Genomic DNA, 20093 nt, shown 5'->3' with positions numbered 1-20093 from the left:
ACCATTGACTTTGCTCCTAGTTAGAAAAGACTTTGCCCCTACTTTAATCTGTTTTTAGTTGGGGTAAGTTACCCCTAGAAGAATAAACGCCTTATCATAAAGGAAAAATAGACAACTTCTTTTTTAATTGGTAAGGCTAGATTTTTTTTTCTTTTTTTTTGAGAAAGAAATTCATGTGTCACCCCACTTAGCACTAGGTTTGCTCGCATGAGAAGGAACCTCATAGCCAGTTTGGATACCACTTAGATCATCCGCAATATTGTTGCTAAAAACCAGGTTGCAAAAATTGTTAAATTGCTGAATTCCTAGATTGCTATGTCAAATGTGGAAATTACCAAATACGGCTAAACGCTTTTATAAGATAGTGCACGTTTAGAAGCATTTGTAAATATTATATGAAATCGATACCATTTTAAAAGTGGTGTCTTATAGTGGGACATATTTATTAAGTCTGTCGCCTTTAAATGCTTTTAATTAGTATGTTTCTTCAAACAATGCCATTAAAAACATTTCATTCTAGATATGATTATTATTTGTGTTTTTATGAAATACGAGTAAATAGACGTGGGTATTACCAGCGTTCGTATAACAAACAGTGTTATGAAATATGTTTCGCTTCACACGCTACTTACAAACGCATCTACAGTCAGATGGGGTTATAATCAATGTTTCGTGTACATGGTTTTATAATCAACTTTTCTCATGAAACAAATTTAATATTATCGTCTGATTATCTGACGCATCTATTAATAGCGTTTGATTTTAGCAACTCCGTGATTGAAGACAAAGCTTTTGGGAAAAAAATTTATCGTTAGAGTTTGTTGTGCATGGAGATTGGATTAAGCTAGCTAATTAGGTACACAAGTATCCTAGTTGATATTATTAACATCAAATTTCATATTGGATTTTTTATTGGAAAAACCGTAAACATGAAATTTCCGTTGCGTTCCTAATCGATTCATAACATTAACTTTTTTCGAGGACATGCTAAAGGTAGGTTATGATACCTTTTTTACGTACAGAGAAGTGGCGCGGTATCTTGCTTTGTTAGAAAGTGATACTGCAATCCACAATACGCTTCTTGAAGCAATAAAAGTGCAAGTTCTTTTGTCTTTGAGAAGACTTTTCTGCATGTTGTTACCCTTATGTAGCCCTACATGAGTTCGTGAATTATGGTATGAATTTCTTCAACACATGATTGAAGATCATCTTCGTTCCAACACAAAACAAGGTGCTATCGATCTTCTGCTACAAGAACTTAGTTCTACTCTTGGTCCAGATTTAATGAAGAGATACGAACACCCAACCATCACAGAAGATGTAGGTTCTTCAGGAAAAATGATTTGTCTGTGGAAGGAAAATCTATTCCAGTTCATCCAGAAGATTTGTCATCTATTGGCAGGATACACAAAAACCAGAGGCATGCATTTGACAAGTGAATTGTCGTTACCAGTCATTTTGAGTTATATTTGTTCCTAGTTGAGTTCTGTTATGTTGTTTGGGTTTTTTTTTTTGATGGAATGGATATAATCAGTTGAAATGACACAATTTGAAGTTATTGAATAAACTTTACTGAGCTCTATTCGCCACCAGCCAGTCATTTTGGTTTTAGTAGCAATCTGAAAAGTTGTGGTGGTAATGTTCAGTCGACAAATAACATAAAAACATAGGTTAAATACCAACATATTTTAGCGACACTATACATATTAAGATTCAAGGTAGATATATATGGCTATATAATCAACATTTAGTAAGAGTGTCTTGAGTGTCGATTCTACATACGGTCACTTGAAATGCTACAATAGACAAATTCCAATAAACTGACTTCTGAATAAGTAAAGTTTTATTAGGATATCGCCTCATTACCTTTTGTTTTTCCGAATAATATTTGCGAATATTATTTTTCGTTTATGTTAGATTCACCACCAATAATAGATTTTATGTTGTCCAGTTTGATTGCCAACTATAACATCTCGATTCTTCGTGAGCATGAAGTCTTCTCCAGATACCTTTACCATAACCCGTTAAATATTTTTGTCAGTTAATAGTCAATACTTCAACAAATATTTCGTCAGTTGCATATCGCTTACATGTTTGTTTGTTTTTTATTGTAGTTGATACACAAATGACTTGATATTTATTCTTCGTTGGATCAAATCTAAATTCTATTGTTTATTAAAACTTAGTGAATTGCAAATTAGTGAATTACTACATAGAATCTAACTTTATGTCGCAAATCTAAAAGTGGTGGTGATAGTTTTAGCGATTAAAGAGATCAAATTTTAGTATGTTGTCATCTCCATTTTTGTTTTGTTGTGGAATTCATGTTTTAATCTCATGGATAAGGATCAATAATCATTTGGATTTGTTGTGCTGTTGTGGCAACAACCCTATGTTGTTACACTACTTTCTTGCAACACATATCCATGTGGAAGATTCAAGAGGTGGTGGTAGTGTTTGTTTGATGATGAATATGAAGTATTACAATCAAAAGATGGATAAATGAATGACATCTTAGAATTTATAAACATTCCTAGAAATGATATTAAAATTAGCATGTAGACATGTGTTCATTAAGAGTGAGGCGGAGGTTTTTATTTATGGTATTTGATTCTCATTTTTGCAGGGTAGTGAATCCCACTACTCTTCGCGACAGTTTTATATTCATTATCGATGGCAGGGCCGTTCCTGAGAAGTTTTTGCTCTGAATCAAAAATAATTTTTGTGCCCCCAAATATTATCTTTGCTATAACTCTAATAATAAAAAGTAAGTAATTATTTTTTTACTTCAAAAAAGCACCAAAATCAACGAATTGAACACCCTCAACAAGACATAAATAATTTTTGAATTAACCATGGTAATAAAGGAGGACCTTTTTACATTTTTGTTATCACATTATCTCATACATTATACGCCATTTTTGGGGAATAAAATCTAAACGATAACAGATTTGAAGCTAATATTTTAGGAATATGTTCGTCTTACAAAGCGTATAACTCCACCATCTACTACTTTGAAAATCGACATTCTCAAATTAACAAATTCTCAACCGCTAAATTGAGATTAGTATATGGTGAGATTCAGTATTTAGGATTGTGCTCAATTTTTATGGGTACGTAGAGAGCATCATAGGACGAGAAATATCCCCAATATTTGGTTCAAATACATTACCGTCTAATTTTTATTGAGAAAAATGTCTACCAAAATGTGAGGTAGTATGAATTTATAAGTATAAAGGGATCTTGCTCACGTTAAAATTATAAAAATGGAGAAATGAAAGGGATTATCAAGTTACATCTTTCGATCAATAATCCCAGACTCAAAGAATACAAGAGGATTTGGTGGTTATCTAGAACACCTTTCTAGGTTTAAAACTTCTTTAAATAATTTAAAGAGTAGAACACATTTTTCAATCAATAGTAAAAGTTGAAACGAGAAAAAATCTTCGGTCAAAGAAAAGACCGGAGAGAAATTAACGAGTTTATAGAATATTCGAAAATAAACCCCCCAATATTTGTAGTTTCATCAGTAAGTCCCTACTGTATTTTATTTGTAAGAATACACCTAATATAAAACTGGGCTGTTGCTGCCCCAAAGTGGGCCTTTCCCTGATTACCCTATGGGTCCGGCCCTGTTGATGGTCTAAGTGGTATAGGGAAAACTTTTATGTATAGGATGATGTTGGCCTATCTGAAAAATGAAGGACATATTACAACTGCAACAGAGACATCAAGGATTGCTGCAACCATGATGGCAGGTGGGTGTAATGCTCAATCAAGATGATTTGACATATCTTATTCCTGCACTAGAAGACTCAACAACTACATGCAACATAAGTATGAAAGATGATTTGATAGATCTCATTCAGAAGGATAGCTTGATTATTTGGGACGAATCAATGGAAAACCTTTATGCATTTGAATCTTTGGATCGGACATTAAGAGACCTAACTAAATTCGAGATACTATTCAGAGTTAAAATTTTGGTTTTAGGTGGTGATTTCCGTTAAGTGTTGCCTATGGTTGAACGTGGCACACGAGCACAGACAATAGGTGCATGCTTCACTAATGCAAAATTATTGAAAGATGTCAATGTATTTCATCTCAAAGAAGACATGCGTTCAAGGTTGAACTTTGATTTCTTAGAATTCTTGCTACAAATTGGAGATTGAGTTAAGCCTTATGTTACAGACGAAATGGTGAAACTTCCATATAATATTGTATTGGAATGAGACGAAGAGTAGTCTGTTAGAAGATTGATTGACGATTTTTTCCATGACTTGAAAAAATGCATATGATAAAGTTTATATGAGTCAGAGGACATTCCAAAGAATGATGTTGTCAAAAAGCTAAATCAGAAAGTTATTGAAATCTTTTCGGGAGCCGAGGTAGTCTATAACTCCTTTGACACAGTTGAAAATGATCATAAGAATTTGTGGACGAAAACTTTTCTCAATAGTGTTGCTCCAGGTGGATTACCTAATCACAAGATTATACTAGATAGGTGCTCCGATTATTCACTTGAGGAACCTTGATCTAGAGTATGGCCTTTGTAACGATACAAGGTTACTGTGTCGAACACTATTCACAAATTTCATTGATACATAAATTGGCACATGTAGCTACTCAGAGATGAGAGTGTTGATTCCAAGGATACCCCTAGAACCCCCAATGGAGTTGAAACTGCCTTTTAAGTTTACATGAAAGTAGTTCAAGTTCGTGCAATTTTTGCTCTTACGATAAAAAAGTCTCAGGGGAAAACCATACCACATACTGGTCTCTGCCTACAAGAACACGTGTTTAGTCATGGACAATTATATGTTGCTTTGTCCAGGGGAGTCCCAAAAACCCAACAAAAGTATTATTCAAGAATTGGTATTTCTCATATATTGCTGGAACATGTACCAGAAATGTTGTTTTTCAAGATTCCTTGAAATCATGTGATAGTGTTGAGTGATGTATTTTTGATTGGTTTAATTCTAAACCAAAAAAAGAAAAAATTTATTTACTGTTGGTATGCGTTGAGAAACATTTGATGGCAGCGTCATATTTTTCCGAACATGGTATATGTGTATAAAATAGCATATTGTTTGTCGACGTGCAACTCACGTGCACTCCACTTGTATTACGTAATATTAACATAGTTAACAAAAGCTTACAATCCAAAACCATGCAAACTAATGTTATTAAACCAAAGGGCTCATTATGTATTTCAAGAAGTATAGAAAAACTGAGTTTCAGAATGCTATGACGGTTGCTACAGAAATTGTTGTTGGAATGGGCATTGATCTTTGGTTTTATGTCACGCGACGACAAGTTTGTCGAAGGAGACACTTTGATAAGAGTGGCTCCGAAGATGAACTAGTATGATTGTCTAAAGAAAAATTAGAACTGTATGTTTTATTTATGTTGCCGATCAATACAAAACATACGACATTTTTATTGAATTTTTGTTTAGCTCGAAGAACTTGAATTCAATGGATGATGACCGTTTGAAAGCATGATGTACTTATCTTGAAACCATTCTTAAGAGTGGAATGATATCTGATCTCGGGCGCAAGTTATTTTCCGAATTGGAAATCATTACAGAGATTTTGCCAACAGACACAAATGATGCTATCAATATCTTAAATTTTCTTGAAGAGACATGATTGTTCTCCGTTCACTTCCGTTGCTTATATAATATTGTTAATTATTCCTTTTATAGTGCATCGACGGAAGAAAATTTTCTGAAATTTAAATTATTGATGAAGTCAAATTTGAGATTTGTGGGATCTATTGGGAGTAGGTTTTAGGTATAGTTGATCTTCGAAAGCTGATTAATGAGTTTGCTAATAAGAGTGCGAGGAAATCGAGGTTCAAATAGCGATGCTGGTCCTTTCGTTGGACCGACACAATCACTTTTTCAAAAAAAAATTGGCTTTTTTTTTGTAGTTAGACTTTTGCAAGCTCAATTTTATTTGAGATATATAAGTTTTATAAGAGAGACAAATTATGTGGTTGGCGTATATTTTTTTTATTTCATTATTAGATTTTATTAAAAACAAAATACTTGGAATCAATGAGTACATGAATTTTTTGTTGCATTAAAAAAACGCTCCAAGTTTTCCTCGTTCATGCTCATCAAAATTTCAGGACCCTACTTATATGTCCTCAGAGTCGCTGAAATATATCATGCAAACATGGCCAAATAGACAATAGACTTTTATGATGCACCGATGTCTATTGATCTGTCTGACTTTTAATTGACTCAAAATACTAGATTTTCTTTTCCGGGTGAGCCATTCCTTCCCGCCTTAGTCCACAGAAAAACTTATACCTCGACTTCTTCTTACCAAAAAGAAAGCCAAAAACACTAAAGTGAGACGATAGATAGGACAATGAATCCAAACCATAAATCTAAAAATAAACAAACCGAAAACACTAAAGGTGAGAAGATAAGAGACGAGACAAATATGTGACAAGGAATCCAGACCTTAAATATAATAATGAGCTAATGGTGGGTTTGGATGGAATTTTAAAGGTGGAATTTATTTTGTCCAGAGAATTCGGTGGAATTACGTTTTCCCTACACATTTGGTTGCCCAAATTCCCTGGAATCATGTTTCCGGTGGAAATCATTTTTCCAACTAATTCTCCATATGGAGTCCGGTCATTTCCCCCTAAAATTTGGAGAAACTTATCAAGGAATTTGTAGATCCACATTTTTAATCCTAAAATTCGATAAATATACAATATTAATATTTGTAGTATAATGTAAACAGTACATGAAACTTAACATAAGGAAACTTTATGAGTCCCATATATCTAACTGAATTACCAAACATGCGAGGAATTTATATGAATAGAAGGATTTTTGATTTATGGAATTATAAATTTTTCGAAATTGTCTCTAACCAAACCTACCATACAAATTTTAACTGATTTTTTAGATTGTTCCACAGGAATCCACACTAGTCCCATAATTATCCCACATTGTCCCGCCTAGGGCTGCACAAAACCGACTCAACCCACCAACCCAACCCACTACCGCCTGAAATTATCTGCACCCGAGCCAACCCATCTAGGAGTGGGTCGACTACGGGTCACAGCATCAAAACCCATCGTATGGTGGGTCGACTGTGGGTGAAAGCTTCCCTCACCCGACCCAGCCCACCCACCCACCTAAATATTTCTATGTTAATGCTAACCCTTAGATTACCTATCCTAGATGAACCACAACCGTTGAAGTAATGATATATAACGCCAAACCTAATCATCGCTAACTTCTCTTCATTGAAGTTAGCATCCTAGCTTTACCACTTTGCATGCAGTTTGCAACTTTGCACCAACTTCTTACTTTTCTGGATTTTAATTGTCTACACTCGATTTGGGGTCAGCTTTTTAATAAAAGCTATTACATCCAATTTGTAAGAGTCTTCGTTATTTGGATACAGGTAAGTTCAACAGTAAGATTATAAGTCTGTATAACTGTAATGTAATGTTCATTGTATTTTATGGTGGGTAACCCACCACCCACCGTAATATGGGTCGGGTGAAAACCGACCCATTGTAATGGTGGGTTGGTTGTGGGTGACAACTTCTGTTACCCACCAGCAGTGGGTTGGGTGGCGGGTGAGACCAAAACCGACCCAGACCGACCCATGTTCAGCCCTAGTCCCGCCTCCGGTAAGATTGTGAATATGCAGCTGACAAAGCTTTTATCGGGAACTATCCGATATGTACTTGCTTCCGTGTCTACCCAATAGTTCCGTTTTTTTATTGAAGTAAAAAACGGGAACATCAGTAAATAAACACTCAGATTCAGAACAGAAGAAGTTAATGAAAGTTAGATCAAACCACCAAAGCCATTACTGATTTATGCAAAGACACTAGTGAAACAGAACTGAATACTAGAATTTGAGTGAGGGACATCTAGTAGTGAAATGGCAAATGCTTGGAAAAGAGATAAACAATCACAAATTTTCTCAAACAGAAATCTTCTATTGTTTTTTCCGATCTCACTTTTCCTCATCTTTTTCTTCTTCTTATCTTCATCTAGAACTTCAAATCCAAACCCTAGTTTCATAAATCAGTTCTCCACACAAACCCTTAGTATATTTAGTTCTTTCAATCCATATGATTGTTTAAAATCACCTCAATCTTACCCAGTTATTGCTAATGTTGTTGAAGGTGTGCGTTACCCATTTCTATACTCAATAGCTGATCTAGGTTCATTACCAGATAAACCACATAAAAACATTGTTAGAATGATGAAAGGGAAACCCTTTAGGAAACCCGATATTTCTGTAACAATTCAAGAAGTTTTGGAGAAAGTGAAGAGTAAAGATGATGGGTATGTTGTTGATGTTGGAGCTAATGTGGGTATGGCTACTTTTGCTGCCTCTGCTATGGGTTTTAAAGTTTTAGCATTTGAACCTGTTTTTGAGAATTTGCAAAGGATTTGTGATGGGATCTTTTTTAATAGAGTTGGTGATAAGGTTACTGTCTTTGATGCTGCTGCTTCCGATCTACATGGAAATATTACTTTTCATAAGGTAAATTGGGATTTGAGTTGTATTCACTTCTTGGTATTGTTTTGAATCCGCCATAAAGGTTTTATTTTTATGATTCTGTTGATTCTGTTAAAATGTACAGATCACTTGCCATTTGAGCATTGTTACAATGAAGTTTAGGGGTTTCGGTGATTCAGATCTTCTTACGAACAACTACTTGTTAGGACTGAATTTTGTGACTTGTAATTAGCTCATGGCCGAAAAGAATGAATTTCCAATTTCCAGAGGGAAGAAATAACAAATGGACACAATTTATATAGCACTTAATGAAATTATGCAATGTGAGATTAGAAGCCACCAAGTTTATGCCTTCACTTAGGTTTTGGAACTTACTGTTACGTGCTCGTGTGTACTTGTAAAAGATTCGAGTGTACCCATAAGAGACACACACCAAAAATCCAGAACTTCACTAGGATATAGTGCCCTTGAGTTGGATAATAACATTGCGTGGGAAGATATAATCTATGGTTCTATTTTTATTTATCTTGCTGTTCATTGGGTAATAATGACATGATCTATATGGAAATAGTTGTGCACGAGTAAGACGGAGTCGATAGACTTCTTTAGTGGATCTCTGATTTCAATGATAAGTGAAATGAGGCAGTATAGGGGAGACTTGCTGGAAGCAAAGAGACCTAGATCCTTTCCCCTGATTGATAATGCAATTTCTCCTTTTAATGAAATAATTATTATCTACGGATCTACCTTGAGACGACGAGGTTGCTAAGTTTTGGGAGTAGTACATCTAATTGCTGGCCAGTATTCTGAGTTTTGCTATTTAAGATTTGAATTAGGACCAAGTACCTGAGACACAAGATATGCGTAACCACCATCTTCATACCACATCTAGTCAATGCAACTGGTTTATCCTATCATCTCTCTGTATCACAATTCAATTATCCACTAATTTTATGCACGTGTTTTGAATTTATATAAGCATTTGAATTAGCTGGTGGAAGGAATGCAGAAATAATTTGATCTAGTTTTGATGTTCACTACTCATTCTTGTTGCTTATCTTACCAGTTGGTCGGTCGGCTAGACAACAGTGCTGTTTCTGCTGTTGGTGCAAAGCTGGCATTCAAGTCGAATGAAGAAATTGAACTTCAAGTTAGGTCCCTCCCTTTGAATGAAGTTATCCCAGATTCAATTCGTGTGCATTTGATCAAGATTGATGTTCAAGGCTGGGAGTACCACGTATTGAAAGGAGCATCGAAGATATTATCTAGAAAGGGTGGTGAAGCACCGTATCTAATCTACGAAGAAGATGAACGATTGCTTCAGGCCAGTAACAGTAGTGCCAAAGAGATCCGAGATTATTTAAGCAGTATGGGTTACAAGCATTGTTCTCAGCATGGTACAGATGCCCATTGCACCAAGGAGAGCTAGAGTTTAGCATACGTGATTCTAATTAATGCATTCTCCATTCACCAATTTCCATTCCTGAGAAGTGAAAGATTGTCAATGAAGATGTTGCTCCAGTTGTTGGGTATCGTCCATTCTCAGGACAAGATTTTCTTCGAAATAGGTGACTGTTGTGTGTGGGATCTTAATTCATCAACTCGGTCAGGTATGTGATGCCACCATTGTAACATTAAAGTGTGAATACCTTTGATTATTTGGCCATTTGAAATTCAAAAGGACTAATTTTGTAAATTTAGTCTTTTCTTGAAGAATGATAAACAGAATGGTGGGTCGCTATCTACATATTAGGGTTCAAAAAAGCTACACATTAGTGTGCAGAAGCTGTTAGGCGAAGTACTTGAGTCTGATAGAATGTTGTTTGTATGCCTTGGTAATACGAGTCTGGTGAGTGGATCTACATGTCAGTTTTTTGGCAAGCTGATTCTTTGCATATTGATAGTTCTGATTGTGTAATCTGCTATGTGCCTTTCTCGCCTTCTATATGCTTAAATTTGTTGAAAATTGAAACCTTCTGGTTCTTTGCACTCCATCCTTTTTGCAGCAACTTGTTTTGACTAATGAATTCAAGTATTCAGTTCGCGAAAAGTGTGACTAGTTTTTAGCTGGATTTTCTGAATCTGACTAGGATCCTAGTAAGATTCTGGTGACCCCCTCTCAAGATGTACCACATGTTAAAACTTTGATAGTTGTTCTAGATTTGCCTTTCAAGCTGCAGGGGATGGTGATCAGATGTAATGTTGAGGAAAAAGTAAAGACAGAATTCATTTCTCTTAGTCCACCCAGGGGTTTTGTTAAAGCTGTCGAAATAGGAACCCAAAATACTACATATCAGCTACAGTTGGAGCTTGTTTCCATACTACCTATGGATTCTGCAACAGCTCACCCTTGCATGTTTATGATCATAATCCCCATGGCAGCTGGTCATTCATCCCCATCACCTCTGAGTTAACACAAGAAGAGACTTATGAATCCATGAATGGCACTCACAAGTGGTGAATCACCACAGAAATTGACATCTACCACCAAAGTTTTTTGTAGTGTATATGGGCACTCTGTCATGACTGTGTGCACTAGCAAAACTGGCTGTGTTTCTTCTCATTGACTTTTCATAATAATTGCGCCCAGAGGCGGATCCAATAATTAGCAATGACAATTTTTTTTTTCTCGTGGTTGAAACTATGCGATTTTGTAAAGAGGCTTTGGAACAGGTTAGCAACCAAGAATTGCCACTCCCACTTATCCATATTTGACGCCACCATTTATTGTACTGTGCTTGGTGCCACACTATCTGCAGTATCGACCTCGAGAAACAAGATCGAAGTAGTCAAACACATAGGAAAAAGTCAGTTTCCTAACACCGGATGGTATTGGTTTCTATACTCCGATGAGTCCGATATCCTATATTACACGGTTTCTCAATTCTTGTTCAATTATATAACTCTTAAAACTAAAGCTACGCTGAGTATAACCTACATATAGAATTTCCAAAATCTATATAAACCCCTCCATGAGATTCAGAATCACCATTCCTCTCTTTTCTTTCTTCTCTGGATTCCAAGTATAATTACTCGAGTCAGTCGAAGAAAGATTTATCATCAATGGAAATAATGAAGAAAGTTAGTTCAGAAGAGGCTAAGGGAAAGAATTTAGTGTATTCCCCGTTGTCAATCTATTCTGCTCTAGGATTATTAACTTTTGGAGCAAAAGGTGAAACACTAAACCAGTTATTAAGGTTTTTAAAATCTGAAAATCTTGATGATCTTAATGCGTTTTGTTCTGAAGTTACCAAATCATTGAATGAGACCCAGACATGCAGCAATAGTCAAGGATTCAAATTGTCTTGTGTTAATAGTGTTTGGGTCGAGCAATCTTGTGTCCTAAATCCAAGATACAGAGAGTTGGCGAGTTCAAGCAGTCGTTGAAGCTATGGATTTCATATTTAAGGTAAATTTCTGTCTTTCGTAATTGTAAAGATTCGACACAGTATATATTTTCAATTAGTATAAATTACCGACCATGTATTTGGTTTTCTGTTTGTGAAGGCTAATGAAGCGAGACTGGAGGTGAACAAATGGGTGGAACAGAAAACCAACGGATTAATCAAAGATCTGATTCCGGAAGGATTAGTCGACAGTAGCACAAAGATTATATTGGTGAATGCACTCTATTTCAAAGGATCATGGTGTCCAGGTCAGTTTGATAAAGACTTAACCAGGAACTCAGAATTCTATTCACTTGATGGACGTTCTTGTTTTCAAATCCCATTTATGCACAGCAGAGAGAGATACCAATATATATCATGTCACAATGGCTTCAAAGTTCTCAAACTCCCATACCAAGTGCAAGCACAAGCAAAGACCAAGATTTCTATGTATATAATTTTACCTGATAGACGCGATGGACTTGGCGACTTGGTACAAAAGGCAACTACTGATTCAGCTAGCTTTTTGAATCAATGTGTTTTAGAAGATCCACCATCGGTACGAACAGGACAGTTCAAGATTCCAAAGTTTAAGATAACGTTTGATTTTGACGCGAAAACAGTTCTCCAAGAAATGGGGTTAGTGTTGCCTTTCGGTTTCCAAGCTGAATTGACTGGAATGGAAAACTCAGATTGTTTAGTTAAATCTGTTATTCACAAGTGTTTTGTTGAAGTTGACGAAGAACGAACTGAAGCTGCTGCTTCTACTGCTGTTATTTGTGCTACTTTTGGATCTTGTGGTCCAGTTTATTCACCTCCTACTGTGGATTTTGTTGCAGATCATCCATTCATGTTTATGATCGAAGACAGCTATACTGGAGTGGTATTGTTCACCGGATATGTTCTTAATCCTCTGTTAACCTCTTGATTTTATTCTTCTTTGACACTGATTTTATTGATGTTCATTTAATCGGGTGTTTGATCGAAACTATGTTTGATTTCAATAATAGGGTGAAATCTATCTTCTGTTGGCGAACGTGACCAAAACTAAATGTATTTTGGCATTTGGACGTTTTTGCCCTTACCTTTTTATTTTATGACATGTTTTTCCCTGTCCGTATCCAACTTCTGATTTTTTTATTATTATATTCTTTTACAGTTACTGGTTATTATTTGACTGTGGCTTACGTGGGTGTTGGGATAGCACATCCAAACACCGTATAAATGTCGAGAGGATAGGCATAAGGGATAGCTATCAGAGTCCCGACATCAACTTTTGTGGACTCCTGACACTGCATATTTGGATCTCATTATACGTTTGCTAAACGTGATTATCAAAAAATTATACAATCATTGGTGAAATAGTTATCATTAATCAGCCTCGATGTCTAGATGTTGTTACTCAAATCTTTTATTTCTCGTCGTACTCTTCATTTCTATTTCTTCAAAAACCAGCTCTCCAAAGAGCTAATTTTTCTTGTTCCACAGAACATACACCACACCCATCTTCTTCTTCTTCTTCCTGTTCCTATTCATGTTCTTCTTCTGGTTCTTGTTATTTCCTTTTCTGGTCATGTTCACCTTGTCCTCTTGTCAGTTTCAATCATCATACAATGTCTTCAATAGAGATACCAGAGTTTTTCTCTAAGACTGAACAAGAGAGCCAAAACGCAAAGAAATCGAAGTCTAAACTCATCTATAAGTTCATTTAATTATAAGTTCCACTGATCTGTAATCTCAGGTATGAAAAATCAGTCTTCCTAAAATCTTGATGTAAACCCTAGAAATTGGATTTCTAATCTTTTTCCCCATTTTGACTTCCACGTCTGGATATAGATTGAAAATTAGGCTAGGGTTTTGATGTTTTATATGTTTATGCATCTTTTATGTTATTTTTTTGGGTTCAATTTCATCTTTGATGATAACGTTAAACTGGATAGAAATTTTGATTTTGATTTCAAGAAATAGGTTTGAAAGAGGGTTTAATAGGCAGTTTCTTAGTGTTAGATTAAAATTTTGATTACGAAATTATGCCACTGTTTGATTTTGGTTGTTAGGGTATTTATATGTTTATGCATCTTTGATGTTTTCTTTTTGCGTTCAATTTCATCTTTGATGATAATGTTAAACTAGATAGAAATTTTGATTTTGATTTCATGGGTTTAATATGCAATTTCTTATTGTTAGATTCGAATTTTGATTACAAAATTATGCCATTGTTTGATTTTGGCTGTTCGGATTTTAAAGAGGAATTTAAGCAAACATCTGATATGGCTGTACATATCAATAACAAACTAGCATGTTTGTACATGCTAGGGTACTTCTCTCATACTGTAACTGTGTTGAATTTTTAATATTTTGATGATACTATGTTGAATTTTTGGTGTTTGATGAACACTCATTTTTGATAGAACAATTTCTAGAGATGTATGAGCTGGTTTAGTGTTGCTCATACAGAGCTCCTGTCTCTCTAGTAGTGTTGGTGAAGCAAGACTCTCTTGAACTATAAAATCACTGTTATTAATTTTCTTGCTCATGTTACAACTGATGATAGAAATGCTTATTTATAGGCTACAACAACACTTTATAGTCGTGTTACATTTGTTAGAAACTCATCTCCTTTAAAGTTTAACCCTTGAGCTATGTAGCGCGGGACAACTCCTAGTTATCTTTGCCGATGTAATTTACATATAATATTGAGGGCATATTCAGTTGTCATTTTTTCACAATGCAGGGGATATCATCAGGTGGTACCACAACTTCGCCGCTGCTAAGGCATTTATGAGAGCTGCGCAAGCGTACACTATGGATGGTTATCGTAGGGCTATGTTAGAAGTCAAAAAGTATAAGGCAGTTTTTTCCTACTGTCTTTCCTACGAGGATTTTCTGCCTTAAGAGTTGTGAAGCAACTAGTCAACTTCCACGGAGCAAAGTGATCATCTGCGACAGATCACCTTTACTTGCATCTGTCACGTTGTACTCTTTTCCCTTCATCAAGGTTTTATCCCACTGAGTTTTCCTTGTAAAGGTTTTAATGAGGCAACATATTCAAGTCCAACTATGTTCTAAGTTTGCTTAATATTGTACTCCTTTTCTTTAGTTCAGGTTTTATCCCTCTGGGTTTTCCTGGCGAAGTATTAACGAGACAATTAACTTAGGCTCTCCGGTCTTTGAAAACCGTATTGCATGTGATGAACTACATGTACAGTACAAGATAACATGTGAAGTACTACATGTGAAGAGTTGTACCAAGATTTTATCCCACTGGGGATTTCCTTGTCAAAGTTTTAGTGAGGCAATTTATTTCGGCACAAGTCATCAAGGAGAGGACGATGTTTGAAGAAATATATTCAAACATTTAAGATATCCAATATTTAAAAGCTAATTACAAGGGAATAAATATTGGTGTTGTGATAGATAATATGCCCAACATATATGTAAGCTGATAACTTCAAATTCTAAAGCTCTTTATTGTTCCTTGATATCAAAAATATGTTCATGAATTTCTTCAAATCCAGGTTTCCTAGATCCTCAAAACCAAACTCCAGGTTACCTTTAAGTGTCCAAATGGATTCGTGTCTACCACTGGTCAAGCACGTCTGGAAAAATGAAGCGAAAAAACAAAAGTTTGCATTTTCTCCATTTTCAATTTATGTTGCTCTTGGTTTACTAACTTTTGGATCGCAGGGTGCAACCTTAAAACAGTTGTTGGCATTCCTCAAGTCTGATAGCCTTGATCATCTTAATTCAGTTAGTTCTCAACTGATTGATTCTTTTGATCAATCCCGGATTGATGGAGGACCCAAAATATCGATTGCCAATGGTGTTTGGGTGGAGAACACTTGCTCTTCAAAACCTTCTTTCAAGGAAGTTGCTAGTTCGGTCTATAGGGCAGGAGCTGAGGCCGTGGATTTCCAAAATAAGGTGACATAATAACACCAAAAATTTATTCATCCACATTTTCAATAGTTTTCATACCGGTTTCTAAGCAATGGCTTCCAACATCTCATATCTTTGTTTAAGCAAATACTAGCGCGTCATGGAAATGTTGTTTGTTTTTCTATGAAAATGAGCAATTAGTTTCGTCTTTTTATGCAGGCCAAAGAAATTACGGATATGGTGAATAAATGGGTTGAAAATGAAACAAATGGACTCATTCAAAATCTCATCCCTGGTGATGCGATCAGAGAAGATACATCCCTTGTACTTGTAAATGCACTCTACTTCAAAGGATCTTGGAAGAAAAAATTTGATCCATCAAAAACAATTCACTCTAACTTTTATCTCAGCTATAAAATCTCTTCATCGGTTATGGTCCCTTTCATGACGGACAACAAAGAAATCATTTTGTTTCTTGTTATCCCGGTTTCAAAGTACTTAAACTCCCATACAATCATTTTGTTTCTTGTTATAAAAAAAAGAAAGGCGTATGCAAAAAGAATGTTGAAAGTGCAAGCACCTCATCCTATGATCCCGCCATTCCACATGATATTGAATCCCATAACAGGTTTCATGGAGTCGGAGAAGATGAACGAGAGGTAGGAATTTCCCAGCTAGTTTCTGAAGATCCAAAGGTTAGCATCGCAAAGCCGTCTTCATCAAAGCCAATTGTAGGAATTGGTATGAAATTGGGTATGAAACCCAATGGTACAGGTATGGGAACTCTCTCAAGTTTAAAAAAGAAAAAACACGTAAATCTAAAGTTGCTAACAAAGTATCGGCAAATAAACTAGTGGAGTTTGATTCTTCATGGGACTTAGAATTCCCACCTCTAAAAGCTAATCGTGAAGAAATGGTTAGCGATCTTGCAAAAAATCACGTTGATCCAGTTATAGAAGATGTCGACGAGCATGTTATGCAGCGGTCTTTACCGTTTCTTCAATAGGCAGTGGTCTTTGTTGTTGTTTGCAGCTTTATTTTAGCTTTTTCTATTCTTTTTGATCGATAAAAAAATGTTAATAAAAGTACCACAAATACCTAGTAAAATATGAATTCATTGTCAAAATAAATCTCACTATTGCCTTATGCTTAAGTTTTCAACTCGTCCCATATTTTATTATCTATGCTATCTCTCCACTAATTAGCATTTTTTCGTTGTAAATGGCCCGCTTTTTCGTCTTCAGCTAAAACAAGAAAAGAGAAAAAAATTCACAACTCACAAAAACAAATATTTCCCAAATTTTCAAGTCTCCCAAAATATTACCTCTTAGGGAGAGATTTCTATCATGCATATTTTCTAAAAAAAAAGTCTCTTCAAATCTCTAAAAATAACAAATCAATGACTTTCAATTCTCTTTTGAATAACAGGAGTGTTGGAGTGGCTCTTATGAAATCTTAATCCAATAACATGGAGTTTCAGAGAATTTAAATTACTTAAAAAAAAATTCTACCCAATAACAAAAGACATTAGGAGACTCTGCAAAAATCACTATGAACTAATAGTAGATTTGGGAACTCCCTAGAAGTCACTTGAAATCATTTGACTACTCCCGTTAGAATTTCACAAAAAAAATGATTTTAACTTTTTCATTGAAGGAGGATCTCATCTTATTTCATTTGTCATGTAAGCCCAGCAAATCATTCCAGCTCACTGTAAACGTAAGCTGTGAGACGGAAGTTTCCAATTGAATGATATTTCGATTGGTAATAAATAAAAATAACAAAATCGGGACACTTCACAATTAGTAGTCAACTGTCTTGGAGAGACGTGGAGAGAGAATAGGGAGTATGGCAACAGTGAGCTGTGACCCGAGTCCGTCATCACTTTAAAGGTATCTCATTTGATAATCCACCAAAGTCTTTTTTCTAAAATTATAAAATCCACCTATAGGCTATAGATTAGCCTATATACTCTTTGTTTTCTATCTCTTTTAGTCTTAGCTAGTATATACTCGTAGTCGTGGATTTCAATTCTAGGTTACCGCTAAGCGTCCAAATGGATTCATGTCTTCAGCTCGTCAACCACGTCTGGCTAAACGAAGCAAAAGATCAGAATTTTGTATTTTCACCCTTTTCGATTTATGTTAGTCTTGGTTTATTGACTTCTGGATCAAACGGTGCAACCTTAAAACAGTTATTGGAGTTCCTCAAGTCTGACAGCCTCGATCATCTCAATTCGGTAAGTTCTCGCCTGATTAAATCTGTAGATCAAGCCCGTGTCTGCAGTGGAAGTGATGGAGGAACCAAATTGTCTTTTGTCAACGGTGTTTGGGTGGATAATTCATGTACTCTAAAACCTGCTTTCAAAGAAGTTGCTAATTCAATCTATGGAGCTGATGCTGAGGCTGTGGATTTCAAAAATAAGGTAAGACTTAATTTCTAATATAAACTGAGTAATTAACTGAAGGATCTTCTTCTGTATTGCTAATCAATCAAACCCGAAATGTTAAGCAGGCAAAAGAAGTTACAGAGAAGGTGAACAAATGGGTTGAAAAGGAGACAAATGGACTCATTCAAGATCTCATCCCTGATGATGCAATCAACGAAAACTCAATGCTTGTACTGGTGAACGCACTCTACTTCAAAGGATCTTGGGAACAAAAATTTGATCCATCAAAAACAATCCACTCAAAGATGAAACCTCGTCACCGGTTACGGTCCCTTTCATGACCGACAGCTACGAAGATCATTTTGTTTCTTGTTATCCCGGATTCAAAGTACTTCAACTCCCATACAAACAATTCAATTCTATCAATGTAAGTAACCAGCCAAATGATCAACAAGACAACTTTGCTATGTACATATTTTTACCTGACAGACGAGATGGACTAGGCAATATGATTGAGCAAGTTAGTTCGGATTCGGGTTTCATAGACCGTCATCTCCCAACTAGACGTGTTGAAGTCAGACATCTTAAAATTCCTAAATTTAAGATATCATTTGGGTTCGACGTGACGAGAGTTTTTAAAGAAAACATGGATCTAGATTTGATTTTTGATTCTCGTCGAGCAGAGCTGACTGAGATGGTGATGCGCACTAGTCCAAAATCCGAAGATGGATCCAGTATTAACCTTGCTGTTTCCGGAGTTTATCACAAGTGCTTTGTTGAGGTTGATGAAGAAGGAACTGAAGCTGCTGCCGCAACTGCTATTGTTTGTATGCTATTGTCATTAAACGTATCAGAACCTATAGACTTCATTGCTGATCATCCATTCATGTTTATTATAAGAGACAATGCTAATGGGGTGGTTTTGTTCATGGGTCATGTTCTTAATCCCCGGTTGGCTTGATTTCATGATCAATGTGCAGCCCGATCACTTTAATTTGGTAGATGATGGGGTGCACAAGTTTATGCGTTGGACTCATGTAGTGTTGCTCTTGAGCTACTCAGTTTTGAGCTTGAGCGTGCTTTTCTTGGATTTTATGTTCTTTTTCCTTTCTTGTTGTTGCCTTGTGCCTAAGCCTTCTCGACATTTCCGTGGATGTAATTTGTTTTAATCCGGAAAGAAACTCTTCACTTATATGTAGAACCTGTAATGATTAATATATAATTTGTCTCTTAACTATCCAGTTCAACTATAGTTTGGTAAGTGTTAGTAACTCTAGTTCAACACAAGAGGGTAGATCCACCTGCGCACCAAATTGTCCATTAACATAATAGTTCACGGGTACTTCTCAAAAATGAATGATGATATCCCCAATAATGGAGATGTGTTAAGGGTAGAACTGGTCGATATAGATTTTATAAGAACAATACAACCTACCCTGCTTCGAACTCAACAACAAGGGTTATAAAGTGAAATAAAAACGCGAAGTGCACAAAAAAAGCGATAAGAGGGGAAAGAGCTAGTAAAAGTAGTTGCTTCAAAAAAAAATAATAGTAAAAGTAGCTTCCTCTGATATATTTTGTTAAAAAAACGGGCACCTATCTTAGCTGGTCATCTCCGTTTCCCAAAGTTTTATGTGCTCCAAGAGGTCACAGGTTCCGCCCCCAATGGCGTAATATTGTAGGAATTAACATGGAAGGTAGAGTTAGCTTGCCCCCTTGTGACACAATCTCATCCTCATCCGCTTCGGCTCCCTTGGCTAGGTTACCCATAAGGCTCGCTGATAGGCTAGCACGGCAACCTGTTTGATTCATGTAGTAATACGTTGTTGGAACTTAACTTGTTTGGCTTCCAACTTCTAGTTAATGTAATATTCTTTATAAGCAATAAAACAAAACTAGATTTGTGCCCGTGCTATGCACTGGGCA

At 35.8% G+C, this 20093-nt stretch overlaps 4 protein-coding genes across 4 annotated transcripts; all 4 read left to right on the top strand.

Moving 5' to 3' along the window:
- Positions 1–7779: 7779 nt before the first annotated feature.
- Positions 7780–11457, top strand: LOC113294025. The gene is made up of 2 exons (XM_026542456.1): positions 7780–8537; positions 9580–11457. Exons 1-2 carry the CDS (start codon positions 7926–7928, stop codon positions 9940–9942), a joined length of 975 nt encoding a protein of 324 aa, XP_026398241.1. The 5' UTR covers positions 7780–7925; the 3' UTR covers positions 9943–11457.
- Positions 11458–11599: 142 nt separating this feature from the next.
- Positions 11600–12984, top strand: LOC113331080 (serpin-ZXA-like). Its single transcript, XM_026577864.1, has 2 exons — positions 11600–11922; positions 12021–12984. The coding sequence occupies exons 1-2, from the start codon at positions 11905–11907 to the stop codon at positions 12825–12827; spliced, it is 825 nt and encodes a 274-aa protein (XP_026433649.1). The 5' UTR covers positions 11600–11904; the 3' UTR covers positions 12828–12984.
- Positions 12985–14109: 1125 nt separating this feature from the next.
- LOC113347286 (serpin-Z7-like) lies at positions 14110–16784 on the top strand. Its single transcript, XM_026590913.1, has 6 exons — positions 14110–14200; positions 14634–14749; positions 15587–15823; positions 15998–16272; positions 16407–16552; positions 16660–16784. Exons 1-6 carry the CDS (start codon positions 14110–14112, stop codon positions 16782–16784), a joined length of 990 nt encoding a protein of 329 aa, XP_026446698.1.
- A 903-nt stretch (positions 16785–17687) lies between these two features.
- Positions 17688–19262, top strand: LOC113331075 (serpin-ZXA-like). The gene is made up of 2 exons (XM_026577860.1): positions 17688–18203; positions 18293–19262. Exon 2 carries the CDS (start codon positions 18505–18507, stop codon positions 19126–19128), a length of 624 nt encoding a protein of 207 aa, XP_026433645.1. The 5' UTR covers positions 17688–18203; positions 18293–18504; the 3' UTR covers positions 19129–19262.
- The last annotated feature ends 831 nt before the right edge of the window (positions 19263–20093 follow it).

This window comes from Papaver somniferum, chromosome 1 (genome assembly GCF_003573695.1).
Source record: "Papaver somniferum cultivar HN1 chromosome 1, ASM357369v1, whole genome shotgun sequence".
NCBI lineage: Eukaryota > Viridiplantae > Streptophyta > Magnoliopsida > Ranunculales > Papaveraceae > Papaver > Papaver somniferum.
This window is presented reverse-complemented; position numbering and strand designations above follow the sequence as displayed.